The sequence below is a fragment of the Pseudorasbora parva genome, chromosome 9 (genome assembly GCF_024679245.1).
Source record: "Pseudorasbora parva isolate DD20220531a chromosome 9, ASM2467924v1, whole genome shotgun sequence".
Classification (NCBI taxonomy): domain Eukaryota; kingdom Metazoa; phylum Chordata; class Actinopteri; order Cypriniformes; family Gobionidae; genus Pseudorasbora; species Pseudorasbora parva.
The window spans coordinates 15,078,884-15,099,339 of NC_090180.1; the positions used below are offsets into that span (position 1 = coordinate 15,078,884).

Sequence of the window (20,456 nt, forward strand, 5' to 3'; positions counted from 1 at the left end):
ACTATTTAACTTAACTATTAACCGTGAGAATTTTTTCAACAGCATTTATTAACTTTTGATAATGTTAGTTAACCAAACTGTTCACGTTCATGTCAGTTCACACTAGGAACTAACATGAATGTGAACAGTTTGATTAACTACCATTATCAAAAGTTAATAAATGCTGTTGAAAAAATTCTTTAATGCTAGTTAAAGCATTCATTTTAACAGATGAGAGCTTACTGTAAAGTGTTACCAGTGTGTGTGTTTAAAAAGCTCATTGTGTATGTACCTGTGTTTTACTAGAGTAGTTCTTCTCTTTAATGAACTGCTCTGCTGATTTCATAGCCGCTTTGCGTTCAGATGTGTTTGCATTCGGTCCTGCCGGGAAAGGGTAGACAGAGGCATGCGCTGAATGAAGCTCTTTCATCTTTATGAAAAATATGTGGCACATTTAAACAAAGAGTCTTTGCATGCCAGCGTGGCAGGAAACAAAAAACACGCCGAGATGGTATCAGTGTGACATTTGTATAATAAGATTTAAGATAAAAGACATATTAAATGCCTAAACTGATTCCTACTGTTGGATAACATTAATTAAATCTTGCACGGTCTGATGACATCAGATGAAAAGGGAAGTTGGTTCGGGCCGGTGCAAGCTATTTCATTTTGAATTTGAACTTTTGAATTTGAATTTGTTTTCTTTGGAACAAATTGCACCAATAAATGATGCACCATAAGATTAGGAATGTTTATTAGTTGACAATGAGTTAACAACTCACACACATTGAGAGACACACCTTTCCATACAAACACATTCTTATCAACTCCATTGTCCAGGATGTAGCACTCTTCAGGGGACATCATCTCCTGCTTGAACGGGCTGGTCGGGGCCACGATAGACGTTTTCATGGAGCCAGAGGCATCTGAGATCTACAATAACAATAGTAAACCAAAGGACAACAACCATACATGAATTGAAAAGAGATATGTAAATAAAGGTGTTGAACGGTTAGAAAATATAAATAATGAGAAACAACATTTTGTTCTTGTGTGAATGATGTTGGCAGCATTTTAGGCTTTACAGCTGTCAGCTGTGTAAATGTAAAACACATAAATAATTAAAGGTCCCGTTCTTCGCGATTCCATCTTTCAAACATTAGTTAGTGTGTAATATTGCTGTTAGAGCATAAATAATACCTGTAAAATTATAAAGCTCAAAGTTCAATGCCAAGCGAGATATTTTATTTAATAGAAGTTCCCTTTCAAAGCCTACAGCGAACAGCCGGTTTGGACTACAGCAGGAAGTGCAGGGATGTAATGACGTCACTAGAACCGTTTGTTGACTAACCCTCCGCCCACAAGAACGCGCAAAAAGGGGGGCGTGGTCTTGTTGATCTCCCACGTGGAGAAGAGCGCGCATTCAGCGCTTGCATCTCCCCGTTATGGTAAGAGGCGGGACCTTTCTGGGCAAAGTGCGCTAAGCTGCTGTCCAATCACAACACGGGAAGCGCTGGCCCAATCAGAACTCGTTACGTGTTTCTGAAGGAGGGACTTCATAGAACAAGGAAATCCTCAGGCCGTTTTTAGGACAGAGGAAACAGCGCTGTACAGATAAGTCAATTGTGTGAAAAATACTGTGTTTTTTACACGCGAAACATGAACTCATGTTATATTGCACACTGTAAACATAATCAGAGCCTCGAAAACACGCAAAGAATGGGACCTTTAAGAACTGAATAAGAACCAATCACCTGCTTGTACTACGCTCTAAAAGTATGTACTCTTTTTGTGAAGAAAAAGTACATACTTTTGAGTGTGTGGCAGAAGATTAGGCAAGCTTTGTCTCTTGGTTAAAAGCATCCTGTCACCGTTTAAACTGCTCGGTCGATCATCTAGTCACATTTAACATATTCAATGTTTTGTTTCATTTGATTTCCTACTGTACTGGAGTGAAATGTAGCAGCACATTGATCTGCCTGCTGTGGGTCTTTCATGTGGATAATTCTCTTCGTGTGTTTAAATAACGATGCATTTAAAAGTTAAAGGGATAGTTCACCCAAAAATGATTTACTCACGCTCAAGCCATCCTAGGTGTATATGACATTCTTCTTTCAGACTAATACTATCAGAGTTATGTAACAAAATGTCCTGGCTGTTCCAAGCTTTATAATGGCAGTGAATGGCTGTTCCTGTTTTGAAGTCTACGAAAGTGGGCCTATCTATGATAAAAGTAATCCACACGGCTCCGGGGGGTTAATAAAGGCCTTCTGAAGCCAATCGATGCGCTTGTGTACGAAAAATATCCATATATAAAACGTAATCTCTTACTTATGCCAAATTATTTTTTTTATTATTGCATTATATTAATAATTAAAGGAACTGTAAGCAAGAAATGCATTTCAATTAATCATAAAATTGCCCTGATGACTAGACATTAAGAAATCATGTTAATTTCAAATACTTATATCACTAACAGTAGTCCGGCCAGGATGTTGTCATTTAAAAGTTGTTTTTGTAGCCCTCAACTGATGTTGATGTTGACATGTTGTGTTTTGGCCTGAAGCGCCACCCTCCACCTATCTACCAATCACAAAGTCAATAGTGTTTCGGATTTCGGGTTGCCAGATCTGCTCTAGTTACCACAGCTGCAGCTACAAAACACTCCTGCAGCCTATCTGGCAACCTCGGGTCAAGGGGGAGGGGGGGGGGGGGGAGATACACCGCTCTAGTGATTTGAAAGTGATTGCAGTACCAGTTTTGGCCACAAGCTTACATACACTTCCTTTAATTGTATTATTAACTGTCGTATGCTCATTTACGAGACTATGACATTCCAGCATATGACGTAGGACGCTATGTCTAATATGATGGTTCTCGCGAGAACTAAGTTTTGTTTCGCTCTATCCTATGTGGTTCCGCGTTCGTCACTGGAACATACACTACGTCTGCTCCCTACGTCACACACTGGAACGTCAGTGTCTAGTAAACACTGTACGTCATTTATCGGAAGTTAGAGATTTCGCTTCAGAAGGCCTTTATTACCCCATCCCCCATCCCCCACCCCCCGGAGCCGTGTGCATTACGTTTATGATGGATAGATGCACTTTTATGGACTTCAAAACAGAAACAGCCATTAATTCCCATTAAAATCCTTGGAAGACACAGGACATTTTTAATGCAACTCCAATTATGTTTGTCTGAAAGAAGAATGTCATATAAATGGCTTGAGGGTGAGTAAATTATGGATAATTTTTGGGTGGAATAACCCTTTAATGACCAAACATATCTTTATAAAAGTCTACAGTGTTGTTCCAGAAGTGGATAACATTGAATCCATATTTTTCCTTATACTGATCATTAATAAACTCCTTTATCGAAACCTCTCTACTTAACCATCGTTCTCAAATATATCCGCCATGCCCGTTTGTAGTTTTTAACACTTTTTAATTGTGTTTGTAGTTCTAATCCAGTTCTCATCCAACACACAATGGGTTGAGGGCACTAACGGAAACAGTAAACCACCCGGGTATCATTGAAATAGTCAAATCAACATTCTTCCATTTGAGACACTAATTCTAATTTTGGTAGTATATAGGATGGATAGTATGCAGCATTCCTTGTCAAAGGAAGTCGTCATCGGACACGATGGACAGCAACTGAGTATGCAGCATTTATTACCATGTACAACGCTGCCTTCTTCTTGTTGCCGGTTTCCACTGCCTCATCGTCTGGAGTTGCTGGGTTGATGGCGGCCTTTATGGGCCCAAGAGCCTACGGGAGGAAATACAGGATTAAGGCCCATATGGACACAGTGGGGCTTTATTTCTAACACTCATCTGATGCCAAGTGGTCCTACCATTCAACCCTGTGCTGAATGACCTGACAGCAGACTGAATATTTGGCATGTAAAACTCTTCCTCTTTCATTAAACACATGATGGATGCATTCTCATTAGCAAAAATACACAAGCCAGAGCCAGAAGACAAACAAGCAAGCTATTGTGCCAAGTTTTACATCAGGCCCCGATGGTGACCATACCGAAATATGTGGTCATTAAAGGGGGGTGAAATGCTGTTTCATGCATACTGAGCTTTTTACACTGTTAAAGACTTGGATTCCCATCCTAAACATAGACAAAGTTTCAAAAACTAATGTTAGACGTTTGATGGAGTATTTCTGTGTTAAAAATACTCCTTCCGGTTCCTCACAAGTTTCGGAGAGTTTTTTTCGAGTATGGCTCGGATTGACGTTAATAGATCGGAAGGTACTTGTATGGGCCGTACGGGCTCTTCTCCCGGTAGGGTGCGCGCGCGTGACTAGAGCGAGAGAGGAAATGCACGGCCATAAACACTCAGGTGCAGATCCAGTCGATCCAGGCGCCGCGCCCCACTTTATTCCTATGGGCGACTTCAACGCTTCAGCACAGCATTCCGGGAAGGCATTGCTGCATTTGAACCGATTTGAATGCAAAAATGACGGGAAGCTTCACAACATCGCTTCAGTCGCGACGCAAAAGTGGATCTCCACCGTTCACTGCTGTCAGGACTTCACCAAATCAAAGAAGTGTGTTTTTGACGGAGCGGTCCCAGCGATAAAGGTTTGGTCCTGCTTTGGAAGCAGCCGGTGAGTAAAAATGCTTTAAATTTCTATGCTGTTGGCTCGTCGCGTGAGTAAACATCAGTAAACGACACGATCGCGTGCTTCGTTATTCAAATGCGCTAACGGGCTCTATTGTTGTTCTATGTACACTAGTCTGACGTGCAAAACCATTTTGCTTGCTACTGCTAAGGTTTAGTCGCATACAATAGTCCATAAACCGAATCATGTCATCATAAACTGCGAGTAAACACACACAAATGTTGACAGGCCACTAAATACAGTACATACCACAGAGACGGACATCCTGCTATTGCGGTTTCTCCTGTTCAATTTATTTCAGCCTCCGAATGATTCTGGATCATTATCTGAGATAGCCATGAGATTCTCCACGCTTGAGGACGTCACCACTTTGCGTGCTTGTCATTCTTTAGCTCCGCCCACACGATACGCCTCCAGGCGCTCGTTTTTTTCCGGAAAGACTCTGTACAGCCCATATTTCTTTTATAAATATAATAAAACTAAAGACTTTTCGGAGATATGAAGGATCCAATACTACTATAGGTACTCAAGATTGACATGAGATTGACTGAAACTGAGTGTTTCACCCCCCCTGTAAGCAACCATGGAAATATACTTTTTTTTTTTTAAGCTACTAATTTTTGGCAATTTTTGTTAGTGTCAGCTTTGAACATTTTGAATTTAACCAGCAAACACAAACAAATAAAGTGAGAGGGATTCTAAAGTGGATTAGAAAAGTTGAGCTTGAATCTTTCACTCACTTCAGTCAGAGCATCTGGTTCAGCCCCATCCTCCACCATGATCAGCTTGGCCCTGCCGTTCCTCTCATTGTCCCGGATATCGATGGCCAACTGGGAGGCCTTCAGACGCTCAAAACGATTGCAGTCACTGCCACACCACTGATAAATTTCCTATCGAAAAATGAGAGAAGTGTCTTAAAATCCAACTAACTAAAATAAACACTACGATTCAAATGTTTATAGTCAGTAAGTTTTTATTTTAAAAGATAGGAATTAATTAATTAATACTATTATTCAGCAAGAATGTATTAAGTTGATCAAGGGCGACTGTGAATAATAATGCTACAAAATATTAGTCTTATTTCAAATAAATATTGGTCTTTTTAAATTTCTATTCATCAAGAATTCTGGAAAAAAATGTATCACAGTTTCCACGAAAATATTACACTTTTCAACATTGATAATAATAATAATAATAATAATAATAATAATAATAATACATGTTTTTTGAACAGTAAATAATCATATTAGAATAATTTCTGATTTCTGCTTAAAATTTAATTTTGGCATCACAGGAATAATTTACATTTTACATTTTTTCAAATAGAAAAGAGGTATTTTCAATTGTAATAATATTTATCCTTGGTGAGCATAAGCACATAAAAAAACTGTACAAACCCCAAACTTCTGAACATTAGCGTACATAAAAACAATAATTAAATATTTTGGTATAGTAAAAATAGAAAAGAAGCTAAATTATGTTTTTCAACAATCAATTAAACAATAACAATATTATTTGTGTCTCCTAGAATACATTCACATGTATCCAAGGTATAAAAACACTGTCTGAAACAGGTCGATACAGAATGATACAGTCTCCCTCCTTTCCATGAGCCTACTCTGTGTTTTGATTGGTCAGACGGCTCAGTCTTGTTGTGATTAGTCTACCGCTTACAGCACATAGACTGGCATTATGTAAATTTTAGTGCAGGGCAATCGATTAATCGCATACAAACTAAAAGTTTTGTGTTAACATAATATATGTGTGGGACTGTGTATAAATTATTATGTAATATATAAATACACACACATGCATGTATATATTTTGGAAATATTTGCATGTACATACTGTATATATATTTATATAATTGATCTTATTTATAAACATTTTATATATATAAATATAACAGTTTTCTTAAATACGTATATACAAGCAGTGTGTGTATTTATATATTCATAATAATTATAAATAGTACACACACATATTATGTAAACAAGACAAACTTTTATTTTAAATGTGAATAATCACGATTAATCGATTGCCCAGAACTAGTAAATCTGTGGTTTTATGTAGGTATGTAACAGGAAGTAAGACTGGAATTACTGACGACTCATTTCTAGGGGTGACCCCTAATAGTCGAAGATTCGATGCATCGATATGCAGGACCGGATTCGACCACTGATCTCATGGTTGAATGTTCGCGGGTGTTGTGAAACAAGGATCATACCATTTAGGCAATATGGGGGTGCTCAATATTAGTGTTATAAAGACGTGTCGCGGCGCTGAGTGATCGCCCCTTTAAGGGCACTGAGCTTCGCACCAGACATGGCGCGCCTTTAAAATTCGAACACATATACCGACGGTGGCATTCGGCGCCTGTCCACGGCGATTAAATGTATGTTTCCCTCAAATCGTGAATGTACATACTGATTTCACCCTGTGCTACAAGACACACTCATCGTGCAGCTCTTCTGTCAGAAGTCGATTCAAAATTGAGCTTGCGTGTATATAATGTTCACGTCTGCCTGGTGTGAGATCCCTGAGACACAGCGCTGAGCTTCAGTCCGGTGTGCGACCCCCTTTAGGCACAATCGGCTTAAGAACGTGCATATAAACTCACTCAGTGTTCTTTTCCTCTCTAGGCAGGTATTTTTTTAGGTTTATTTATCAAAATATTATTTTATATATGTGTGTGATGTTCTGTGTTTCGATCTCGGCTTTTTAATGTTATGAGAGATACGGTTAATTTACGAATGTGTAGTGTAGCCTAGTTTTGATCACTTTATTAAAAGTGGTGGCTGTGTGCCGTGTGTAAAGTAAAATAAAAATAGTCTTAGCCTCCTGCTGACTAGTGTCCTGCCCTTCCCAACCCGTTTATACCATTTATTTTTTACAGTCTATGGTTTACACACACATATATGATTCGAATATCGGTCGACCATAAAGAGATTCGAAAATTCTGATTTGAATGTGTAAATCCTTAGTCGGGGACACCCCCACCCATTTCACCAGTTCAGAATCGATTCTTGCTTTTAGGAGACAATAACTTTATTTGTTGTGCACTTTGATCTTTGCAGACTTTACAGACCTATTACTATTACATTACATTGCAGACCTATTTAACAGTTTTCTAATCTGTCACAATAATATGTCTGAGTGTATTGCAATCATTTTTGCATCATCAGGAGGGACATTCTAAAACGCTTAACGTGAAAAACGCTTAACGTGGCTTAATGTACTAAGACAGTGTTAAAAACACACCAAATTCAGGAAATATAATATTAATGAAGTATACTATGCACAAAAAATCAGATGAGCCCAGAATATGAACGCAACGCGTTTTATTACACGTTAAGTTTTCAGAAAACCATTATAAGAAAACGCTTAACGTGGCTTAATGTACTAAGACAGTGTTAAAAACACACCAAACTCAGGAAATATCATATTAATGAAGTATACTATGCACAAAAAATCAGATGAGCCCAGAATATGAACGCAACGCGTTTTATTACATGTTAAGCGTTTTTCTCCCATAGAAAACCATTATAAGAAAACGCTTAACGTGGCTTAATGCACTAAGACAGTGTTAAAAACACACCAAACTCAGGAAATATCATATTAATGAAGTATACTATGCACAAAAAATCAGATGAGCCCAGAATATGAACGCAACGCGTTTTATTACACGTTAAGTGTTTTTCTCCCATAGAAAACCATTATAAGAAAACGCTTAACGTGGCTTAATGTACTAAGACAGTGTTAAAAACACCAAACTCAGGAAATATCATATTAATGAAGTATACTATGCACAAAAAATCAGATGAGCCCAGAATATGAACGCAACGCGTTTTATTACACGTTAAGTTTTCAGAAAACCATTATAAGAAAACGCTTAACGTGGCTTAATGCACTAAGACAGTGTTAAAAACACACCAAACTCAGGAAATATCATATTAATGAAGTATACTATGCACAAAAAATCAGATGAGCCCAGAATATGAACGCAACGCGTTTTATTACACATTAAACGTTTTTCTCCCATAGAAAACCATTATAATGACTAAATTCTTCTCATCGCCCTTATCTGAACACTCCCCTTTTTAGATCATACGATTGCCTCCAACCAATCACAAATCTTTGTTTTTGAATCGTCCAATCACCACAATGTTATCTTTTGAAATGCACGTAGCCGTCATCTGTAGGTATATAAGACACTGCCGGACTCAACGGATTCACAACCATCTTGCAGTCGCCTTGCTTTAGTCGCTGTATAGTGCCGTTATTCAATTGTTAGATTACAGTAATAGACATTTCTTTATAAAAAGCCTTTTTAAAGGCTACAGCTCCTTTTTCACTGGTGTCATACTGATCACCAGTCTATATTCTTATTATACACTTTATTATATTATATTTGGTATAAAAAAATTTTTTTTTTTTTTTTTTTTTTGCGTTTTATTTTTCTTTTAATTTTTTTTGCGTTGTATAATCACAAAGGCTAAAACTTTTTCACTTGTGTCATACTGTACATTATCACCAGGACAAAAGGTAATTACAACAAAATGACTTTAATGCAAAAAGAGTCAGAGTTTTCACTAAAAGAAGCAGAGGCAATCCTAGATAATGTGGAAAAATACAAGGAATTAGTTTCCACAGAACCACCATTGCATCCAAAGGGTGGTGATGTGTTCCTTTATAAGAGTTCAAAGTCAGAGATGGACTTTAGATTTGATCAAATGATGTGGAAGCAGAAAGGTTCAAATTATCACAACATTCGAAAGTATGGGGGAAGAGTTTTGAAACGCTACTATCACATTAGAGCTGGTGAATGTGAATGTTAATGTGAGAGCTGGTGAATTCTTCCAGAATTCAGGAAGTCCATTTACTCTGTAGTTAATGATGACAAAAATCTTGCAACAAATTTCTATTTGATTCATTACCTAGGAAATGAGACTATATATGTACCACGAACGCATGGAAATGCCAAAACAGAGAGAGTGTTTATTCCCTCCAAAAAACAGGTTTTCTCTGACATACTTCAAAATGACCATGGTCAAGCCCCTTCAAACATCTACAAAACTGTCCTGGCTAAAACATGCACTAGTAATCAGGAGCACATGCCAGTAAACACCCCACGAAACCTCAAACAAGTCCAGAACACAGTATATGCACAACGATGCAACCAAAGAATTTCACGAGATGAACTGTTTAGTTTGCATGAACTGGCATACCAACTACCTGGGTTTATATGGCATATTACTACATTCCCGGACCTTCTTGTTTATGCAGGCATGACAGATATTGTTGATTTGGCATGTGCAAACTTAGAGGAATCAGTGAGGTTTGAGTACCCACAAATGATCAGTTACGACACAACATTTCAAATGGGGGATTTTTATGTGTCTGTGCTGGCTATGAGAAACACCGCACTGGTCAATGACCCAGTATACCCAGTTGGCTTCATGTTACATGAACGTAAATTCATGCAACACCATGAGCAATTTTTGACTGAGATTTTGGGAAAACTGGGAATGGACTCCAAAAAATACCAAAAGATACCAGTGACAGTTGACAGGGAGAAAGGAATTGTAGGTGCTTTGAAAAAAAACTTTACCAATATAAGTGTAGTGTTCTGCCGCAACCACATCTTACGAGATGTTGAATATTGGGTAAAGACACATGGGGGGAAAAGGGATGATGTGAAGGTCCTAAAAGACCATGTTGAGCAGCTCATTGATTCCTCCTGTCCAAGTGAGTTTCATGCTCGCTATAATGCCTTCACAAAAGGATGGTCCGAAGGATTCCTATGCTACTTTGACCGTCACCTGAAAGCAGACATTTCTGAAAACATGGCTGCATACTACACAAAACAATTCTCTGCATTTAAAGGCAAAACACCAACAAACAATATAAGTGAGAGCATCAACAAAATGATAAAATCCCAAAACGAATGGCGAGAACTTCCAGTGGATGCAATGGTGCTCTCACTGTACTACATGCAGTCATACTTTTTATTTGAATTTCAGAGGGCAAAATGTGGCTTGGGAAATTATGCAATGAAGCAGCACCTTAGTGTAGCAGTGACAGATGTGAAAATGCCCTCTTTTCTTCCTTTGGAAGATATTATCAAAAGGATCAAGGCCAACACAGAAACTGAGCCATGCAAAGTTGAAGGAGTTAAACTTCTGTCTTCTCAGACATCTTTGGCCAAGACAGTCATTGAAATGGGTCTTGTGAGTCTAAATCCATCACTGAGAGTATTTGTTGTGAAAAGTCCCTCAAACGAATCAGTACATGTAGTCCGAAATACTGCCAATGGTGCATTATGCTCTTGTCCCAGCACTGGGAAATGCTTCCACATATTTGCAGTAGAAATGGCTACGGGGCTTCACTTCGCTACAAATAGAACATACAGCCTCTCAGTGATGCGGAAGAGAGGGAGGGGCAATGAAACAAAATCAGGCCGGAAAAAACCCAGAACAAAAGACTATGATTATTTGGTCAACCCAGCACCAGACTCCTTACTGTCTTCCATGCCTGACTCTCTGGTAGACAACATTCCACCAATTCCAATGGAAGCTGAAAAGGAGGAAAAAACAGAGCAGAATAAGTGTTCCAAAACAGTTGCTCTGTCTGATGAGCCACCACAGTCTGATGCTGGAAAAGATACTTGCCAGTTTGTGTGCTCATTTGAATCAGACTCTTTGGTGGACAGCATGCCGTTCAATGCTTTGGATGCTGGAAATGGAAAAAATACAGATCAAAAGGAGTGTTCAGATATAGCTACGCTGTCTAACATGCAACCACAGTTTGGGCTTTCAAATGACAGCAGTCTGCCTCTAGTAACAAACCTTTCTAGAGTATCAACACCAAACAGCATAACGGCTTCATTTGCTCCTTGGATGTGCATTAATGACAGCATTCATGACTGGACAATGGTCTCTCCCAGAAGCCGCTGTCTTTCTCCAATGACCTGGCTTGAAGGAGAAACAATTGAGCAGGCCATTAATGTCTTCATTTACCAACAAAAAAGGTCAGACTCAATTCTATGTGCACCCACATACCTTTATCAGCTAGCAGCACTAGGAGACTTCAGTCCTGTTTTGCAGTTTTGTGCTGCAAACAAGGCTCTAAATTATGATGTAATCATAATTCCCTTCAACACCGACATTTCTGGCCCTGGTTATCACTGGGTTCTTGCCACAATAAACTTCAGAGAGCGAGAGATCTCAGTGTTCAATTCAATGCACAGTCTTGAAACGTTGAAACATGCTGCTCCAAAACTAATGAAAGTAGTAGCTTGCATGTACGCTTCAGCAACAGAAAACTTTCAGGCTTCTGACTGGAAAACGTCAGATGTGGTGAATACTCCACAGCAAATAAACGGGTATGACTGCGGTGTCTTTGCTGTTGTGAATGCTTGTGCTATCATTGACAACACACCATTACGCCCAGTCAACAGCTTGAAAGCAAGAATGTGGATTCATTCCCTCATTCAAAAGTACGAGCCTCCAAAGGTTAGAAGGGCGGGACTCTCACAGGAAAAACTGCAAAGCTTTAAAAAAGAAGTAGAGACATATGAGGCAGTCCCCCAAACAGTACATGCAAGCAAAGCAGATTACACTGGTACCTTGAAAAGACTACAGCTAAATAGCACAGAAAGCAAAGACTGGACTCTCTGCTTAACCTCGACATGTAAGGGTGACTCAAAGCACAGAGATGAATACATCTTGTGCATTATTTGCAGACGGTGGTTCCACCTTAAATGCACAAAGGCAGTTGACCGGTTAATTGTTGCTTGCACAGATTATCATAAATGTCTTATGTGCTGTTGCTGAGACAGCAGATGTGAAACAAAACACAGAAATGTGTTAATGTGAATAGAGTAGTGCAGGTTTCACTTATAAATAAAATTGCGAGTGAACTATTAAAAAAAAATCCCTCAAAAATAAAAATGGAAAAAAAAATTGTATATATTTCATATCTATATATTATTTAGATAATGTATATCCCACGTATATGCCTGTTTATACCTATAAAGCAATATACAGTCTTGTTCAAAATAATAGCAGTACAATGTGACTAACCAGAATAATCAAGGTTTTTAGTATATTTTTTATTGCTACGTGGCAAACAAGTTACCAGTAGGTTCAGTAGATTCTCAGAAAACAAATGAGACCCAGCATTCATGATATGCACGCTCTTAAGGCTGTGCAATTGGGCAATTAGTTGAATTAGTTGAAAGGGGTGTGTTCAAAAAAATAGCAGTGTGGCATTCAATCACTGAGGTCATCAATTTTGTGAAGAAACAGGTGTGAATCAGGTGGCCCCTATTTAAGGATGAAGCCAACACTTGTTGAACATGCATTTGAAAGCTGAGGAAAATGGGTCGTTCAAGACATTGTTCAGAAGAACAGCGTACTTTGATTAAAAAGTTGATTAGAGAGGGGAAAACCTATAAAGAGGTGCAAAAAATGATAGGCTGTTCAGCTAAAATGATCTCCAATGCCTTAAAATGGAGAGCAAAACCAGAGAGACGTGGAAGAAAACGGAAGACAACCATCAAAATGGATAGAAGAATAACCAGAATGGCAAAGGCTCAGCCAATGATCACCTCCAGGATGATCAAAGACAGTCTGGAGTTACCTGTAAGTACTGTGACAGTTAGAAGACGTCTGTGTGAAGCTAATCTATTTTCAAGAATCCCCCGCAAAGTCCCTCTGTTAAAAAAAAGGCATGTGCAGAAGAGGTTACAATTTGCCAAAGAACACATCAACTGGCCTAAAGAGAAATGGAGGAACATTTTGTGGACTGATGAGAGTAAAATTGTTCTTTTTGGGTCCAAGGGCCACAGGCAGTTTGTGAGACGACCCCCAAACTCTGAATTCAAGCCACAGTACACAGTGAAGACAGTGAAGCATGGAGGTGCAAGCATCATGATATGGGCATGTTTCTCCTACTATGGTGTTGGGCCTATTTATCGCATACCAGGGATCATGGATCAGTTTGCATATGTTAAAATACTTGAAGAGGTCATGTTGCCCTATGCTGAAGAGGACATGCCCTTGAAACGGTTGTTTCAACAAGACAATGACCCAAAACACACTAGTAAACGGGCAAAGTCTTGGTTCCAAACCAACAAAATTAATGTTATGGAGTGGCCAGCCCAATCTCCAGACCTTAATCCAATTGAGAACTTGTGGGGTGATATCAAAAATGCTGTTTCTGAAGCAAAACCAAGAAATGTGAATGAATTGTGGAATGTTGTTAAAGAATCATGGAGTGGAATAACAGCTGAGAGGTGCCACAAGTTGGTTGACTCCATGCCACTCAGATGTCAAGCAGTTTTAAAAAACTGTGGTCATACAACTAAATATTAGTTTAGTGATTCACAGGATTGCTAAATCCCAGAAAAAAAAAATGTTTGTACAAAATAGTTTTGAGTTTGTACAGTCAAAGGTAGACACTGCTATTTTTTTGAACACACCCCTTTCAACTAATTGCCCAATTGCACAGCCTTAAGAGCGTGCATATCATGAATGCGGGGTCTTGTTTGTTTTCTGAGAATCTACTGAACCTACCGGTAACTTGTTTGCCACGTAGCAATAAAAAAATATACTAAAAACCTTGATTATTCTGGTTAGTCACATTGTACTGCTATTATTTTGAACAAGACTGTATAATAGCAATATTGGTTTAAATTTGATGTAGAGCATTACATATTCAGATCTATATTACTATATTATAGTTTAATTTCTATCTATCTATCTATCTATCTATCTATCTATCTATCTATCTATCTATCTATCTATCTATCTATCTATCTATCTATCTATCTATCTATCTATCTATCTATCTATCTATCTATCTATCTATCTATCTATCTATCTATCTATCTATCGCAAGATAGTATGAAAATGCAATAGTTTATTATCCATCCACCAGCATCAAGCAGTTATTATACAAATTTACTTTGTATTTTTTCATTAACTATGTTAATTAGGGTTTTATTTATTAAAACCAAGTATAGCAAAATCACGCAGACTCCCACTGTAACTTTCCCTGCTGGTCTGTTGGGCAGTGAACAAGTGTTAATACATTTACTTTTTAATTTTATTTACTTTGGTACCATTTTCACATGTAAGGTGTACATTTTCAAAGCTCATAGTGCTAATATCACAACAGATCATCAAAAGTGGACGTTTTTCAAACATTTCAGCATATTTTCAATTTAGTGTTATGTTAGTACAATGCACAAAACCACAAAGTATCCTTTTCACTACACAAAATGTATTTATTAATCCAACTGTTATTGAATCCAAATTATCCTAATAGTTAATCAATGAATAATTTGGTACACCAATAGATTTCTATAGATATTGATTATATAGACATAGTTTCTACGTTGTTTGCAATTTCCGATATGGTTGACCATATGTAATTATTTTTTACTTAAAGCGATTAGAATGTGTGTGTGGCCTGGTCAAACTACATGATCTGGACTACAAAATACCAACAGCTAACACATTTTAATGTAGCCTTAGGCCTACATATAGGCTAGCCAGCCTTTCTGCACGGATTAGGCCGCAAACAGTGAGTGACTAATGAATTCCAACCATATCCTTAAACGATTGAGATTCAGATGCGCATAAACATGGTTTGATGCGTGAACACACAAGCTTTTGTAACATAAATCAAACTAAACATACCTTTGAGTGTACAAGAATTCCAGCAACAAAAAAAATACATTTTAACGGACCTGCCAAAGCTAGGATTGAATGTTGGAGAATGTAGTGTGGCATGGGGACGTAATGACGTCATTAATCGATCTATGTTCTATAAACGACAACATGTAGTATTCTAAAAGCAACTCTTGTAAACACCTTAATCAGAATTATTGTCTTTTCAGAATAAGGTCAATACATTACTGCTGTCCATGTAAACGTTGCTGTGGGGTAATGCATGGCAGAATGCTATATTTTATGCATTAATAATAAAGTCTATTTTGAACGTTGTCGCCCATAGTAGTAAAATTAGGTCACATTATTTGTGAAATGCTTAATGATAATTGTTGTTGCGTTCATATTCTGGGCCCATCAGATTTTTTGTGTGCATAGTAGGCAGGGCCGGCTCTAGCTCTTTGGTTGCCCTAGGCGAGATGGAGTTTTGCGCCCCCCACCCCTCCACCCCATTCACTTTTATCGTCTCTATTCTAATTCAGCACATGTCTGTTTTCCTAGGCCTACCCCTAACCGAGAAGCACTTATTATTAAACACATTTTCTCACTTTTTATTGACAATAAATGCCTTTCCGATCTGATATGTGATGGGAAAAGGGAATAGAGCGAGGTTGGCAAAAGGCGGGATCGAACCTCTTATTAATCTGCATCAAATCTTGTTGCCATGCATCTTACCAAGTACACTACAGCCACTGAAGAGAATGTGGTGAACACAGTATATTTGTCTTTAATGTAAATAATATGGCATCTTTCGTTAGGCTGCTCCAGTAAAAAAAAAAAAAAAAAAAACGAGAGGCCGTATTTATTTCCTTCCGACGCCCACGTAGAGAGCGTTTGTACTTTTCATAAATAACATGCATACGTTATCCATATTCATAACGAACTGGACTTTTGATATTTAAATGACATCCATGTAGGTTATTGATTGCAATGAAGTGCAGTGAAGTTATGTTTGCAATACGTATAGGAATTATGTAGCAAACTAGCAAGTGATAGCTTAGTGACAATATTAATAATATTTATAAAATAAATATTAGTTGATAAGATTGATACTAAGTAATTTTATTTTGTTTGACAACTTATTGGCTGAGATAAGAAGACTAACCTCTATACTGGGCTTTCTTTCGATTTTCTTCCTTTCTTTTTTTCTCTTTTTCTGTCCCTGTGCATCCGCGGGGTTTAGACGCCTCATTTTTGATGAACGCGCAAGATGAGCCCTTGCCTGACCTAACGCCTGAACTAATAATCAATAATCACCATCAATTCAATCTAATAATCAGGTTGATAAGTAACTAAACGTGTGGCTGAGGGGGCGCCCTATGATGATCATGTTTAATAAACATTATGTTGTATTTCGCTTGTTCCGATTCTATGCTTAATGGGAAGTAATGGGCGGCACTAGAGCGCTCTCGCGCCCCTAACACAATTGTCGCCCTAGGCAACCGCCTAGCTCGCCTATAGCAAACGCCGGCCCTGATAGTAGGCTATACTTCATTAGTATTATGTTTCCTGAGTTTTGTGTTAGAGCCCTGCACGGGCCTCAAATCTAGGCCCTAGCCCGGCCCTGGCCCGAGACGCTGAGGCCCTAGCCCGGCCCGTGTCCGACAGCTTATCAAAATTCTCGGCCCGAGTCCGACTGGAGCCCGTTTTTTTTCTTCTTTTTTTCTTTTTTCTTTCAGCCATTAAAATAGTTCTGTTTTGTTTTTAATGTCAAAGTAGTTATATTTCGTTTCGTTTCTTTATTGAGTTAATTTAGAAAAATGTTTAGAGCATTTTTTTGTTTGTTAAATTATAGTTTTAATTTTTTTTAAGTGACGACCAAGCGACCAGCGGCCGACAGTGAGTTAACCGCATATTAAATCTATTTAGTCTCTCAAATCAACTCTTGACTTGTCTTGCCTATAATAAAATCCATAAATATAAAACACTTCAAGCATCACAATGTTAGTTAATTTCGCCAACTATTACCACCAGTAGCCTAAAAGGCATTTTTGACGAGCTGAGGCAGGCTGATTCTGCTCGCGGCTCTCGCAAACGGAGCTAAACAATCTAAAAACAAATAATAAAAAAAAGAACATGCAGGTTGTCTTATAGCCTACCTTACACCTACGCAAAATGAATATAAATCCGATCTTCAATTCCCGTGGTATATGCTCATTTAACGGAGTTTACAGCAACCGAAGCAAAAGATTCAAGATGCATTTTATTCAGCAGCTTATTTCAAATTCAAAGACCACATAAGAAAGCGCGCACTGGTAAGATCATAAGTCTCATTCATTTTTATTGAAGATGATTGTGTTTTTGAGCATCTAAGACTTATTTTAAGTTTCATTTACGGCCATTTGCGGGTATGCGTGTTCACCAGCGCAGAACATCTCATTGTTCCTTTTAATTAATAAAATAAATATAAAAAGAAGGAGAAGCCTAAAAAAGGCCCGAAGCCTGGCGCGTTTTAGGTATGACGTGAAAATTGGTCCGAAGCCCTGCCCGAGGGGCGTAAAAAAGTCGGGGCCCGTCGGGCTCGGGCATAAATGCAGGGCTCTATTTTGTGTGTTTTTAACACTGTCTTAGTGCATTAAGCCACGTTAAGCGTTTTCTTATAATGGTTTTCTATGGGTGAAAAACACTTAACGTGTAATAAAACGCGTTGCGTTCATATTCTGGGCTCATCTGATTTTTTGTGCATAGTATACTTCATTAATATGATATTTCCTGAGTTTGGTGTGTTTTCAACACTGTCTTAGTGCATTAAGCCACGTTAAGCGTTTTCTTATAATGGTTTTCTATGGGTGAAAAACACTTAACGTGTAATAAAACGCGTTGCGTTCATATTCTGGGCTCATCTGATTTTTTGTGCATAGTATACTTCATTAATATGATATTTCCTGAGTTTGGTGTGTTTTTAACACTGTCTTAGTGCATTAAGCCACGTTAAGCGTTTTCTTATAATGGTTTTCTATGGGAGAAAAACACTTAACGTGTAATAAAACACGTTGCGTTCATATTCTGGGCTCATCTGATTTTTTGTGCATAGTATACTTCATTAATATGATATTTCCTGAGTTTGGTGTGTTTTTAACACTGTCTTAGTGCATTAAGCCACGTTAAGCGTTTTTCACGTTAAGCGTTTTAGAATGTCCCCCAGGAGTCTGGTATGATGTCACACGTGCACTTTTCTCTCCTGAGTTCCCGATGCAAAATTGTTGCAGCAAAAAACAAGATCTTATACAAGTGCTTTTTTGCAATCATATTTGGATTAATATCAGTGAAATTTGACAATTATTAAAGGTGTCCAAGAATGAAAATTTGAATTAACCATGCCATAGTAAAATAAAAAGAGTTCAGTACATGGACATCACATACTGTGAGTCTCAAACACCATTGCCTCCTATTTGTTATGTAAATCTCGTGCATGAAACACACCACAAAAAAAAAAAAATCAAGCAATTCTCAACATAACGCCAACTGTGACGCAATTGCTGGGATCATTAATATGTAAGCTTTTGCATAGAACACGTATACTATCCGTTGTTTTACCTAAACATTTGCAATCTGGCAACTATAAGCATGCAAGCTCTCCCTCTCGCGCGTGCGTGCGGATGATCTGAAAACACCAATAAAGAAGTAAGCTGCATTTTAGCAATCTCCATTTGAGATGTTCTGCTTAAAGTGTCATTCAGTCGGTCTGTGTTCTGTCAGGACTCACGAGCCGCTTTGCTGAACAACTGAACTGCTGTGAGCTGCTGAAATAAGCCAATCAGAGCAGAGCTCAACATTAATATTCATGACTCTTCCAAATAAGGCAAAAAGAGCATTACATCCTAGGGACAATTTCTAGGTTTGTAAATGGACCTGTAAAACTGTATCTGGACAATTTTTGCCTTTAAATAAGCCACATACCCTCTATGTCAGGGGTGTCCAATCCTGCTCCTGGAGGGCCACTGTCCTGCAGAGTTTAACTCCAACCCCAATTAAACACACCTGTACCAGCTAATTAAGGTCTTATTATGCATACTAGAAACTTTAGCAGGTGTGCTGAGGCAAGCTGGAGCTAAACTCTGCAGGACAGTGGCCCTCCAGGTCCAACTTTGGACACCCCTGCTCTATGTAGATTTCAGAGAACAATTTTATTTTATTGTTTCAAGTCATTCTAGGGCACCTTTAATTAATTACCAATTCATTTCTGACCCACAACAGTAACAAACAAAAAAGTTGAAACGCTATTGCTTGCATTAGAAGCAGGAAGTTTAATATCCAATAACAGAACTGATGTTGTCAAGTAAATCAGACAATGCACTGGCAATTTAGTGATATCCTCACAGCTGTGGTCTTTAAAAAAAAAAGACAGGTTTGGGGCCTAGACAAAACAAAGTATAAATTATGTCGAGACCAAGACAAGAGCTTCAAAAAAGACTGGTCTTGATTACTACAACACTATGAACCAGTCTATACAGACCTAATGCCTCCAATATGCTAAAGACGTAGAGAAGAGAAAACAACATTAGAGATAAAACTCTGCATGGCCTGCTTTGGTACGGATGTAGGCGTACCCACGCATGTGACAAGGCTTCAAAACGAAAAAATGGAGCTGCATCCTCTCGCTCTCCAAATAAGCGCCCTGTCATGTGCAGAACTCCTTTGTCGCACAAGGAGGAGGAGGCTGGTATATTTTGAAAAATGTTTTTTAAGGTGCAAGTTTTGAAAACGGAACGGTAATTGCCTCAGTGTAAACTACAAAAACAGGAATTTGTGAAAACGATGACAACATGTACATGTATATTACGTGCCAGTCTAAAGGTGTGTAGTGTTTCTTTAATAAGTGACATTGCCACTACTGGCCTAGCATGAATAATACAGCGTTTTTAGTCATTGTTGTGGATCGTTTTGACAATGGTGTCACCTGTGTGTGAAAATCCAACAGAAAAACGTTTCCGTTTTTTTGTGCAGTGGTGTCATGTAAGCGTACCCTGAGATGCATCTGTAAAAATCTGATTGGAACTGCATTTCAAACCACCTCCAAATGTTGTTTGAATCAGATTTGGAGGAGAAAAATAAATCTGATTACCGGTATGCATTTTTATGCTGTGGAGACTAATATTC

At 38.3% G+C, this 20,456-nt stretch overlaps 1 protein-coding gene across 4 annotated transcripts in view; it reads right to left on the reverse strand.

Moving 5' to 3' along the window:
* The window catches only part of LOC137090220 (gelsolin-like), a 34,049-nt gene that overhangs the window by 11,597 nt on the left and 1,996 nt on the right, over nucleotides 1–20,456 (reverse strand). For 3 of the 4 annotated variants that reach the window (XM_067454062.1, XM_067454060.1, XM_067454061.1), the window contains exons 2-5: nucleotides 5,361–5,510; nucleotides 3,661–3,753; nucleotides 780–912; nucleotides 272–360 (exon numbers count right to left, since the gene is read on the reverse strand). In XM_067454062.1, coding sequence (XP_067310163.1) covers nucleotides 272–360; nucleotides 780–912; nucleotides 3,661–3,753; nucleotides 5,361–5,510 — 465 coding nt within the window. Of the gene's footprint in view, nucleotides 1–271; nucleotides 361–779; nucleotides 913–3,660; nucleotides 3,754–5,360; nucleotides 5,511–11,142; nucleotides 11,323–20,456 lie in introns of those variants that run through there. The other variant, XM_067454059.1, reaches the window with a different exon arrangement.